The following is a 12606-nucleotide window of genomic DNA, read 5'->3' on the forward strand; positions in this document are numbered from 1 at the left end:
ATCAATGCTTCCTCTTCATCCTGGAAAGGAATGACGGGTGAAGTGCCATCAACAGGGTTCCATCCTGGGCCCAGTCCTGTTCAGGAACTTGATTAACGACTTCAATGAAAGGTTAGAAGGCATGGTCGTCAAGTTTGCAAATGACACTGAATTGGAAGGGAGAGCCAATACTCCAGAAGACAGGAGCAGAATTCAAAACGATCTTAAAAGAGATTAGAGAGATTCTTAACAAGGGACAAATGCAAGATACTTAACTTAGGCAGAAAACAATGAAATGCAAAGATACAGAATGGGGACGATGCCTCACTTGACAGCAGTATGTGTGAAAAAGATCTTGGAGTCATCGTGGAGAACAAGTGTCATGAATAACTTTTCAATAACTTTAAAGAATAGAATCTTTTTATTGCAATTTCCAGTGTGAGAGGGTGCATCAGATTACAGAAAAACATCTAGACATCTAGACATACAGATTCTATGCTACTATATTGGATTCACAATTACATTGGCTAACAAACAAAGGAGAAATACATTTTCACTCAACATTCACATGTACATGCATTCATCCTCGTGCACCCAAATATTATTATATCTTTTTCTCCCTCCTTGGAGAAGCACCTGTTAGGCAAGATCATGCTTTCCTGCAGCTTGCCAACGCATAGTTCCAAAATTTCCATAACTTCAAAATGCCAAAACTTTTCCCCTAAGAACAATGCCAAGGACCAGATCTCTGCTTTCCCTATAGCAGAACCTGACTCCATGCAGTTTCCTGGCCAGATGTTGATTCTTCTTGATTGGTGTTGACAAACACAAGGCTTGTGTTGACTTCCTTCTTAACATAAAGAATGTTGCAAATATTTCCTTAACTTGAAAGAACCATTGTCACAGTTCTTATCAGAGTTAACTTTTCAGTTCTTATTAGCAACTTTTAATTACAGTCCAGCAAACAGGTAGTTAGTCATTACAGGCCTTGATATTTTACTGGTGCTTCCAAAATTATTAACTCCATCCATACATCCTTCCATTCTTCCATTCATTCTCACACATAATTTTAAATTCACATTGATCAAATCTGTAATGATACTGGAGGTCTTTGGAGGGATTTATGGGAGTTGTAGTTCACCTACATCCAGAACACACTATGAATCCAAACAATGATGGATCTGGACCAAATTTGGCATGCATACCTGGGTTTTGAGAGGAATTGGTCTGGACATTTTAGAGTTGTTGTTATTCAAATTTGGGCATATTGGGTACTGTGCCGTCACACCCAGACACTATAAAGTTAAAACTAAGATGTGCTTCTCTCTTTATCCAGGTGAACTGCGAGTACCTTACCTCAGGATTCTCAGCATCTGAGGCCACTCCAGATTTGAACATCAAACATAATATTTATTTCTCAAAGTGCTTGACAGACTTGGCACAGCTTGACGAAATTACAAACACAGTCAACTTGTGAAACCATATAGATGTTCTTTCCTTCCCTTTTCCTTCAGCTGCTGAGTTAACTTTCCCCAACGGTAGAAAAATCCTGCGATCTTTTATCCTAACCCTGAGCTGCTATCTTTTAGAAAGAACTGCTATCTTTTAGAAAGAGCAGGTCTTCCCCTATCTGAGCTCAGCACCAGTTTCAAAGGCAAGAGGGTAGCCGTACTCACGATGACCAGTCCAAGCTGCCTAGCTTGGCCACCAGCACATCTGAGGCTTTTTGACCCGTCGCAAACTAGGCTCCTGCGGGAGCAAACCTTGCCAGCACGTCCCTGACGTCATGAGACTCCGCCTCTCGCCCCGCCCCTTTCTCAGCCTCTTTCTCTGTGCCAGAGTGGTTTTTCCTTTGCTAGGATAGCATTGCCAGCATACTCTCTCAGTTGGCAGAATTCAACTGAGAGAGTATGCTGGCAATGCTGCCCTAGCAAAGGAAAAACCACTCTGGCACAGAGAAAGAGGCTGAGAAAGGGGCGGGGCAAGAGGCGGAGTCTCATGACGTCAGGGACGTGCTGGCAAGGTTTGCTCCCGCAGGAGCCTAGTTTGCAGCGGCTCTTTCTATACTGAAGAAGGCAGGAGAGCTTCTCCAAAATGGAGATCTCATCCCCAGGAAAAAGGGCGGTCTCTGGACCAAAGAGATACATTTTTAAGCCAATAGCTACAAAAGGCTTGCAGGCTGGCTTCCAGCCTCTGTTACTGTTTGACTATTAGGGTCCTGCTAAGGCTGTAGCAATCCTGGGGGAAATGAAAAGGGATGCTATTTTAAGCAACTAAGGGGCAATGCAAACCAAGCTCCTGGAAGACGGAACAGGTATGCGTGCCAAGTTTGGTCCAGATCCATCATTGTTCGGGTTCATATATGTGACCGCATCTCTGTATACAAACCCACGCGATCCCTTCGATCATCTGGAGGGGCCCTGCTCTCGATCCCACCAGCATCGCAGGCGCGATTGGTGGGGACGAGAGAGAGGGCCTTTTCAGTGGTGGCCCCTCAACTCTGGAACTCACTCCCTAAAGACATCAGACAGGCCCCAACTCTGGCAGTCTTCAGGAGGAGCTTGAAGACATGGCTATTCCAGTGTGCCTTCCCGGAATAATGTTCCCATAGCATTTTGTCCTCCAAAGCACTTTACATTTCTTTAGGTCTGCTCGTATGCCCTTCCACAAACACCAGTATCACCTTTTCGTCCATGTCCCTGCATTATTTCCAATATTAACTCTACATTTGGCCTTCCCATTGTTTTTAATTGTGTGTTGTCTTACTGATCATGTTGTATATCTTAATGTCTATGTTTTTTAATTGCTTGTATTGTTGTTATTATTGCTTGTATTGTGTGTTTGGGCTCGGCCTCATGTAAGCCGCACCGAGTCCCTTGCGGAGATGGTAGCGGGGTACAAATAAAGTGGTATTGTTATTATTATTTATTATTATTCTGGATGTAGGTGAACTATCACTAGTTCACCTGCAATCAATGAGCACTCTGCAAAGATGGAATTGGACTAAACTTGGCACACAGAGCCCCCATGACCTGCAAAAAAAAAAAAAAACCCTGAATAAAATCTATTTTTTCCTCTTGGTTTTAAAACTTCCTAGAATTTTGCATCTCTATGGAGAATATTTGTGTGACGTATTTGCAGCTGGCAATAAGTATTTTGTCTACCCTGATGCAGAAAAATTTGCTTTGCAACAATGTGGCTTGGTTCCTATATCTTATGTTGTATCTTCTTCTGAAACAGGAAGGGAAAACAATATTTCCAGCTCCTTTGCCTAAAACGTTGCCCCCGACCGCTCCAGCGAAACCAAAAACTGTCCAGGAACTAGAAGCTGAGAAACAAGCTTCGCTATCCCCATTTAGGAAGACAATGACCTCTGCCGGAGTGTATACAACAGGTATTTCAGAAGGGGAACTCCTTTGTTCAAGAGGATCAGCGAGGAAATAATAGCAGGAGGAAAACATATAGCTCGAAACCTGTATTGCACAACATGGATTTAGCATTTAAGCAGCAACATCAAAACTCTGGTTCCCTACTAACCACAGCCATTTGTTTATAAAGATGCCTTTACACCAGCCATAGGCCAACTTCGACTTTCCAGTTTTATATGGTACCGTTATATATTTATTTATTTACTAAATTTATATTCCGCTCTTCTCATCCTGAGAAGGGTACTCAGAGCAGATCACAGAACATATACACGGCAAATATTCAATACTGTTAAACAGACAGTATAGACAACAGATAGAGGTATATGTTGGCATTTTTCCCAACTTCGGCATCCTGGAGGTTGTGCTCGATTCTGGCCACAGGTGGATGCTGTCACTCCATCCTCTTTGACGAAGAATCCTTGATTACAGACTTCCTCCTTTCTTTGATCACCAGCATTTTGTGGTACTTCCTTTTTATGGTGTTGTAAAATACCTTCCTGCTTAAGCGGTGCTTAATTTCTCTACTCACAGCACAGCTGTTTTTGAACTGCTTAGGTGGACAGTGAGCTGGGCTGAAAGTCGGGTGCTCACCCAACCTGGGCTTTGAACTGCCAAGCTTTTGATTGCTGTGATCTATTGTTCCTGGTAATTAACCAGCTGTGCTAAAGCCTGGTGCAGAGTTATGGCTCTGCATCACTAGGTTACAAATATATAATGGTAGTATTGAACCCCTTCCATCCATTTGTCAGAATCTCCAGGGTTTGGGGATATTTTCTAGTAGCCCATGTGGCTCTGAAAGCACCCCGAGTTGTGCAAATGGCCCCTATGCCTGCCCTACCTGCACATCCTTACCTTAAATATATTTACGATACAACATGTATTAAGTTATGTTGCCCTTCCTATTCTTGTTTGGAAAACAAAGAAGCCACAGTATAGATCGGTTTCTGATATGCCTACCTTCAAGCAATCCTCTTTTTCTTAAAGCAAGCTTGATTTCAGTCTTGAGTAACAAGGGAGTGGAGCACAAAATCGTTTAGTGCGAGTGATGAAAGACATTATTCCTACCATATGTTTGACCACAGCTTTGGTACATTCTTTCCCGGGGATAGTGGGGGAAACCTGGGCTTCAAAGGATGTTCACGTTCATGGCCTTGGAATGTGAGATGGCTCCAGAACCCACGCAGGAAAAGCGCCCGCTACTTTATTGATATTGGCAAAAGGTTAATGATACCACCAAAGCATCTTTATGTGGCTTGGCTGAGCTTAAACATTGGTTTCACTCAAAACTGCAGGTGTTGGATCTCAGCCTGTGATTGTGTTTCAGGGTCAGGGTGCTTTGGATGTGGGGAGTGATGTCAATGAGTTTCAAGATGGCAATGGTTTGGTCAATGATATTAATGGAGAGAATGACCAGGAGATCCCTGTTCCAAGTGTAGTTTCCCATGAGAATGTCCCTGAAGGGTGTGGGGGGTGACGGTGTACTCCCTGAATTGTTACCAGAGGGTTCCCAGGATTTGGGGCTTGAAAACAACTTTGCACCTGCAGAAGTTAATGAGCAAATACATAGACGGCAGGAGAGTAGTCAAAACAGACAAGACGAACAGTGCCTTCGGCGGTCTGCCAGAATCCAACAGAAAAAAATAAGGGAATCTGAATTAAAGCAAAACCAATTTCTGAGTGTATTGTCGAAGGCTTTCATGGCTGGAATCACTAGGTTCTTGTGGGTTTTTTCAGGCTATAGAGCCATGTTCTAGAGGCATTTCTCCTGACGTTTCGCCTGCATCTATGGCAAGCATCCTCAGAGGTAGTGAGGTCTGTTGGAATTAGGACAATGGGTTTATATATCTGTAGAATGGCTGGGGTGGGGCAAGGAGCTCTTCCCTGCTGCAGTTAGGTGTGAATGTTTCAACTGATCACCTTCATTAGCATTTGAAGGCCTGCCTGAGCCTGGGAAAATCTCTTGCTGGGAGGTGTTAATCTGTGCCAGTTGTTTCCTCTCTGTTGTTTAGCTGTTGTACTTTTAGAGTTTTTTAATACTGGTAGCCAGATTTTGTTCATTTTCATGGTCTCTTCCTTTCTGTTGAAATTGTCCACATGCTTGTGGATTTCAATGGCTTCTCTGTGTAGTCTGACATGGTGGTTGTTGGTGTGGTCCAGCACTTCTGTGTTCTCAAATAATATGCTGTGTCCAGGCTGGTTCATCAGGTGCTCTGCTATGGCTGACTTCTCTGGTTGAAGTAGTCTGCAGTGCCTTTCATGTTCCTTGATTCGTGTCTGGGCAATGCTGCGTTTGGTGGTCCCTATGTAGACTTGTCCACAGCTGCATGGTATACGGTAGACTCTTGCAGAGGTGAGAGGATCCCTCTTGTCCTTTGCTGAATGTAGCATTTGTTGGATTTTCTTGGTGGGTTTGTAGATTGTTTGTATGTTGTGTTTCCTCATCAGCTTCCCAATGCGGTCAGTGGCTCCCTTGATGTATGGCAGGAACACTTTTCCTCTGGGAGGATCTTCATCTTTACTCTCGTGGCTTGTTCTCGGTCTTGCAGCTCTTCTGATGTCTGAGGTGGAGTCTCCATTGGCCTGGAGAGCCCAGTTGAGGTGGTTCAGTTCATCTTGGAGGAGGTGGGGTTCGCAGATTCTTTTTGCACGGTCTGCCAAGGCTTTAATGGTGCTTCTTTTTTGACTTGGGTTATGGTTGGAGTTTTTATGTAGATATCTATCTGTGTGTGTGGGTTTTCTGTAGACGGTGTGACCCAATTGTTGATCTGGTTTGCAGATGACTAGGACATCTAGAAAAGGCAGTCTTCCTTCATTTTCTTTTCCATGGTGAACCCAAACATACTGCTTCAAGCTAACTAGGGTCCCTTCTACAGTGCCATATAATCCAGATTATCAAAGCAGATAATCCACATTATCTGCTTTGAACTGGATTATATGAGTCTACACTGACATATACTCCAGTTCAAAGCAGATGATCTGGATTATATATGGTAGTATAGAAGGGGCATAAGCTGCACACTTAAAATCTGAAAGCCAATGGAAATAGCTGGTCAGACAGATCGGATTCTGCTATAGGACAGAGCTTTTGGATACGACTCCAAGAATTCCCAACCTGTGTGGCTTGGCTTGCTGAAGGGTTTGGGGAGTTACAGTCCAAAAAACTAACTTTTCAGGGGCATTTTCACATAGTAATATGCTACAGAAGAGCAAGGTCATTGCAGGTTCTTTTCATAAAGCATTGCTATTACGCCTGTGTGTGTGTGTGGTCTGACTTAACAATTTTCAGATGCTGCAATAGAAGCTTTTCCTACCAAGCAAGTAGAGAAGTCAATTGGGAATTATTGCCATTTTTCATTTTGTTGCTCTGGCCTTTGATGAGATGCTGAAAATGAAATACTTAAAATCTCAGAGATTTTATTTGTTGGCATTTCCGGATCTGGATCCCAAAAAGTAGGACTGAACAGACAATTTGGCTCAATGAATTCTCTCCCAGGCGAGTCTCCATTCTGGGAGGAAAGTGGAATTCGTATTATGTCTATAAAACTCTATATCAAAAGACCGTTCCTGCTCCCTTTCCCATTGTTTTCTGAACCAAAATACTAGTGGGACTAAGGGTGTGGATCTGGCCTATTCAAGAGTTTTGAAAACTTCTTTTTTGACTGCTCCAATAATCCTTCAACTGACATGGCAGAAATCCTCCAAACAGGTGGATTCTGGGAGATGTAGTCCACAAACGTAATGTTCCAAGCCACATTGTTGGCTTATTTGAGATGAAAATGTCTTATGATTCTCCTGAGAGTTCTGCTTTTCTTTCCTTTTAGGCCTCACCACAATTTTAGGGTTGGGTCTCGTGTCTCCTAATGCAGCTTTTACCCAAATGGTGACTACCTTTGGACTTGCTGGAATAGTTGGCTACCATACAGTTTGGGGAGTCACACCTGCTCTTCACTCTCCTTTAATGTCTGTAACAAACGCTATTTCCGGTAAGGTTTTATTCTTGCACTCTTGTATCTGTCAATAAAAATTAGTGTTACTATGGGACATGCACAGTTATGTGTAGGGATGAATTAATTCATCCAGTTTTACATCATCGGAGCTAACCCACAGTTGGTACTTGTTCACCTTGCCCTTAGCACCAAACAGGACTCCAAAAACAGTAGTAAAACAGTTTACTGAAGAAAGTAGGGAAAATCACCAAAAAGGGATAAGAAAGGCAAAATCCAACAGGTGATCAGAAAAGGTAGTCAATAAGTAAAAGGCACAACAAAGTTGGGGAGGAGTAAAACACTTCAAAAGCAATAGCCAAATATCCCAAAAGGTACAGGAAAATATTCCATTCATGCTCATAACATGGGAAACAAGAATGAAAACATGAACATGAATCCAGAAATACCAAGAACATAGGCTAAAACATGAACTGAAAACAGGACTTGATATCCTCACTATCTAGCAGCGTTGCCTGATCTGAAGGTTCAAAAGGAATCATCCCCTTCTTTAAACAGAGTGGCAAGTGGCAGGAGCTTAGTTCATCCCCTGAAAACCTAAAATAAACACTAAGCCCTCCACACTCTTTTAGATTTTCTGAATGCCTGACTACGGAAATTTTGTTCCCAAAACCTGTCCTAGATGTATACATGAGGACTTATAGATGAGGTATATATAACCATGTAACATTTCCAAGCTGTGTTACTGTGTTACACAGAGAAGCCATTAAAATCCATAAGCATGTGGACAATTTCAACAGAAAGGAGGAAACCATGAAAATGAACAAAATCTGGCTACCGGTATTAAAAAACTCTAAAATTACAACAGCAAAGCAACAGAGAGGAAACAATCAGGGATAGCTAATCACCTCGCAACAAAAGATTCCCCCAGGCACTAACAAGCCACACCAAAAAAACCTGCCAGGCCATCAAATGCTAATCAATGTGGTCAGTTGAAACTTTCATACCTAGCTCCAACAGACAAGAGTTCTTTGTCCCATCCTGGTCATTCCACAGACATATAAACCCAATTTTCCTAGTTCCAACAGACCTCGCTACCTCTGAGGATGCTTGCCATAGATGCAGGTGAAATGTCAGGAGAGAATGCCTCTAGAACAGGGGTCCTTGAACTTTTTAAACAGAGGGCCAGGTCACAGTCCCTCAAACTGTTGGAGGGCTGGATTGTAATTTGAAAAAAGCATGAATGAATTCCTATGCACACTACACATATCTTATTTGTAGTGCAAAAACACTTAAAACCAATACAATAACTAAAATGAAGAACAATTTTAACAAATATAAACTTATTAGTAATTCAGTGGGAAGTGTGGGCCTGCTTTTGGCTGATGAGATAAGGTTGTTGTTGTTGTTGTTGTTGTTGTTGTGTTTTCAAGTTGTTTCAGACTTAAGTTAACCCTGAGCAAGGGCCAAGTAAATGACCTTGGAGGGCCGCATTCAGCCCTGCGGCCTTAGTTTAAGGACCCCTGCTCTAGAACATAGCCATATAGCCCAAAAAACCTACAACAACTCGGTGTTACTGTTGTGATTCAAATAGATGAAAATGAGAGGATTGGGATTCCAGAACCTGGAGTGCCTGGGAGAGTGGTGGATGGTTCTTTCACTGAGGAAAATGAGGGGATTTTAGACAGGGGCAGCTCAACCCATTACGCAAAGTAAGCAGTTGCAGTATAGTTGATTTTGCCCAGGGGTGCTCTTGGGGGAAAATAGACCTTGACATATGCGAGTTGTAGTTACTGGGATATATAGTTCACCTACAATCAAAGAGCATTCTGAACTCCAGTGAACTCCACCAAATATGGCACACAGAACTCCCACGACGAACAGAAAATATATATCAGTGATTCGTTGGGGGGGGGGGGGGGGAGGACGCCAAAATACTGTTTGCTTACCGTTGAAAATTACCTAGGGCCGCCTCTGATTTTAGATCAAGACTCAGGTGTGTTCGACAGGGGTATCTGATTTGATCATAGGGAGAAAAACATCCAGCTCAGGAAATCCAAAAGGCTCTGTGAGAAGGAAGCGCAGAGAGAATCTCACAAGTAAGATAGTCAAGGTCAAAGAAATGCCTTCATGTTTTGTAGCCCATAAATTAGGGAACGTACATCTATTTGAATCACAACAGTAGTTTGCATCTCCCTATTATGAAGTGATACCAAAGTTGCTAAAGACCACGTGATGCTTGAGTTATCAAGTTCAACCATCCTGTGAGAGTCACCTAATGTATAATTCATCTGGGGTGGTTAGAAGGAGATTTTCCTCTGTATGTCACTACAAATAAAGTTGTTGTTAATTGTTTTCTGTGGCAAACCATTAGTGCAGTGTTTCTCAACCTTCTTAATGCCACGACCCCTTAATACAGTTCCTCATGTTGTAGTGACCCCCAACCATAAAATTATTTTCGTTGCCACTTCATAACTGTCATTTTGCTACTATTATGAATTATAATGTAAATATATTATATGCAGGATGTATTTTCATTCACTGGACCAACAAATACCCAAAACACCCAAATTTGAATGCTGATGGGATGGGGGGGAGGGGTTGATTTTGTCATTTGGGAGTCGTAGTTCACCTACAATCAAAGAGTATCCTGAACTCCACCAGCGGTGGAATTGAACCAAACTTGGCATGCAGAACTCCCATGACCAACAGAAAATACTGGAAGTGTTTGGTGGGCATTGACCTTGAGTTTTGAAGTTGTAGTTCACTTACATCCAGAGAGCACTGTGGACTCAAACAATGATGGATCTTGACCAATCTTGACACGAATATTCAATATGCCCAAATGTGAATACTGATCAAGTTTGGGGAAAATAGACCTTGATGTTTGGGAGTTGTAGTTGCTGAGATTTATAGTTCACCTACAATCAAAGAGCATTCTGAACCCCAACAACGATAGAATGGCCAAACTTCCCACACAGAACTTCCATGACTAACAGAAAATACTGTGTTTTCTGATGGTCTTTGGTGACCCCTCTGACACCCCCTTGTGACCCTTCTAGGGGTCCCGACCCCCAGATTGAGAAACACTGCATTAGTGCCTATCGGGATAGGCAGCAGTGTCCCAACTGCTGCCTATCCCGAATGGAGCGGAGTATATATTCTGCACAGAAGTTGGGGTGTGGGTATATGCAGAAATGACCATTGTAAATAGAGAGGTAGTTTATAAATACCGTTAAACTTTTCCTTGACAACGTGATTCCAAGCTTCAGAAGGAAGGGCTTAAAAACAACTATACTCAAGCAAAAAACTTTGGTTGGACTCCATTTCCCATCAAATCATGACTAACTGTCAGGGCTGATGGGAGATGTATCCAGCATCCGGAGGATAATGGCTCATCACTTCTGTGGTCCGCGGTCCAAGAACATTTCCACCACTTGTCATAAACAGGACGTGTCTTTTCAGTTTGATGAAGGAGTGGCTATCTCCTTTGAGGCTACAGTTTTAATCAGTCTTGGAAAACGAATGAGTAGCCAGCACAGGTGCTATGAAAGGCGTTGAAACCGAGAATATGCCACCATTTATATCTCTCTCTGAAAAGACAGTACTAGTTAAGCAGTTTATAACAGCAATATATCCTTTCGCAATGAGGAAAAGCTTCTGTCCCTAAAGTACTTTCCTAGCCCACTTTCTCAGAAGATGAGCAGTGATATGTTGGCAATTGGACTAATTGACTGTGTTCAACTGCAACAGGAAACATCTGCTACATAAAACAAGAATTTTTGAGACAAGATTGTTGATGGTGCATTTTTTAGTTATGTAATAAAGTCTCTTTGGTTTTCCCTCCAGGACTCACTGCTGTGGGCGGTTTGGTGCTGATGGGAGGAACATACCTTCCTTCCAGCGTACCGCAGACATTGGCTTTGCTGGCGGCATTTGTTTCATCTGTCAATATTGCAGGTACAACCTCATTCATCCATGCACCTTGCTCTGTGTTTACTTTCATCATTTGTTTGTACATTGTCAGATCTCTTCCTCGTGCAAAATATTCAACAATGTGAGACGTCATCTTTCAAGCAAAGTAATGAAATTGACAAGGCAGAAGCTGAGCAACAGCCAGTTCGGACCCTGCACCATAGATTTTATCAGATAAAAGAATTAATAATATTCTTCTTTGGATATCTATATCTATATCCAGTGACAGCTTGACTTAAGAATTTAATTTGTTTCGTGACTGTGTTCTTAAGTCAGAACATTCTTATCTCAAAGTGAATTTTCCCATTAAAATGCAATTAATCAATTCTGGACCCGTGAAAACAGACTCAAATGTTTAAAGAATTAATACTATTATTCTTTGGATATTTATATCTATATCCAATGATATCTTGACTTAAGAATTTAATTTGTTTTGTGACTGTGTTCTTAACTCAGAACATTCTTATCTCAGTTAATTTTCCCATTAAAATGCAATTAATCAATTCTGGGCCCCTGAAAACCACCCCAATTTTTTAAAGAATTAATAATATTCTTCTTTGGATATCTATATCTATATCCAGTGATATCTTGACTTAAGAATTTAATTTGTTTCGTGACTGTGTTCTTAATCAAAACATTCTTATCTCAAAGCAAATTTTCTCATTAAAATGCAATTAATCAATTCTGGGCCCGTGAAAACAAACTCAAATTTTTAAAGAATTAATACTATTCTTCTTTGGATATCTATATCTATATCGAGTGATATCTTGACTTAAGAATTTATTTTGTTTTGTGACTGTGTTCTTAAGTCAGAACTTTCTTATCTCAAAGTGAATTTTCCCATTAAAATGCAATTAATCAATTCTGGGCCCCTGAAAACCATCCCAAATTTTTAAAGAATTAATAATATTCTTCTTTGGATATCTATATCTATATCCAGTGATATCTTGACTTAAGAATTTAATTTGTTTCATGACTGTGTTCTTAAGTCAAAACTTTCTTATCTCAAAGTGAATTTTCCCATTGAAATGCAATTAATCAATTCTGGGCCCCTGAAAACCACTTGAGACTGTAACAAAACACAAATGTAACCATAAAGCATTGGAACCAGAAACTATAAATAAACTTTGTTACTTGGTTGCTTACCAGAGTGTCTCAAGCCTATGATATAAAGCACAAAGGTTTAACACCTCACAAGAAAGCCCCAGCCAATCTAAAAGGGAAACTGCAGCAGTACAAGGCGGTAAAGGGATTTAGAAAGGAAATTCTTTTTCCCCTCA

General features: G+C 41.4%; 1 protein-coding gene across 1 annotated transcript in view; it reads left to right on the forward strand.

The window, feature by feature from the left end:
- The window catches only part of LOC132762386 (NAD(P) transhydrogenase, mitochondrial-like), an 85317-nt gene that overhangs the window by 42314 nt on the left and 30397 nt on the right, over positions 1 to 12606 (forward strand). Inside the window, exons 10-12 of the mRNA XM_060755316.2 lie at positions 3220 to 3373; positions 7229 to 7390; positions 11201 to 11311. Of these exons, the coding sequence (XP_060611299.2) occupies positions 3220 to 3373; positions 7229 to 7390; positions 11201 to 11311 (427 nt within the window). The remainder of the gene's footprint in view (positions 1 to 3219; positions 3374 to 7228; positions 7391 to 11200; positions 11312 to 12606) is intronic.

The sequence above is a fragment of the Anolis sagrei genome, chromosome 9 (genome assembly GCF_037176765.1).
Source record: "Anolis sagrei isolate rAnoSag1 chromosome 9, rAnoSag1.mat, whole genome shotgun sequence".
NCBI classification, from domain to species: Eukaryota; Metazoa; Chordata; class Lepidosauria; order Squamata; family Dactyloidae; genus Anolis; species Anolis sagrei.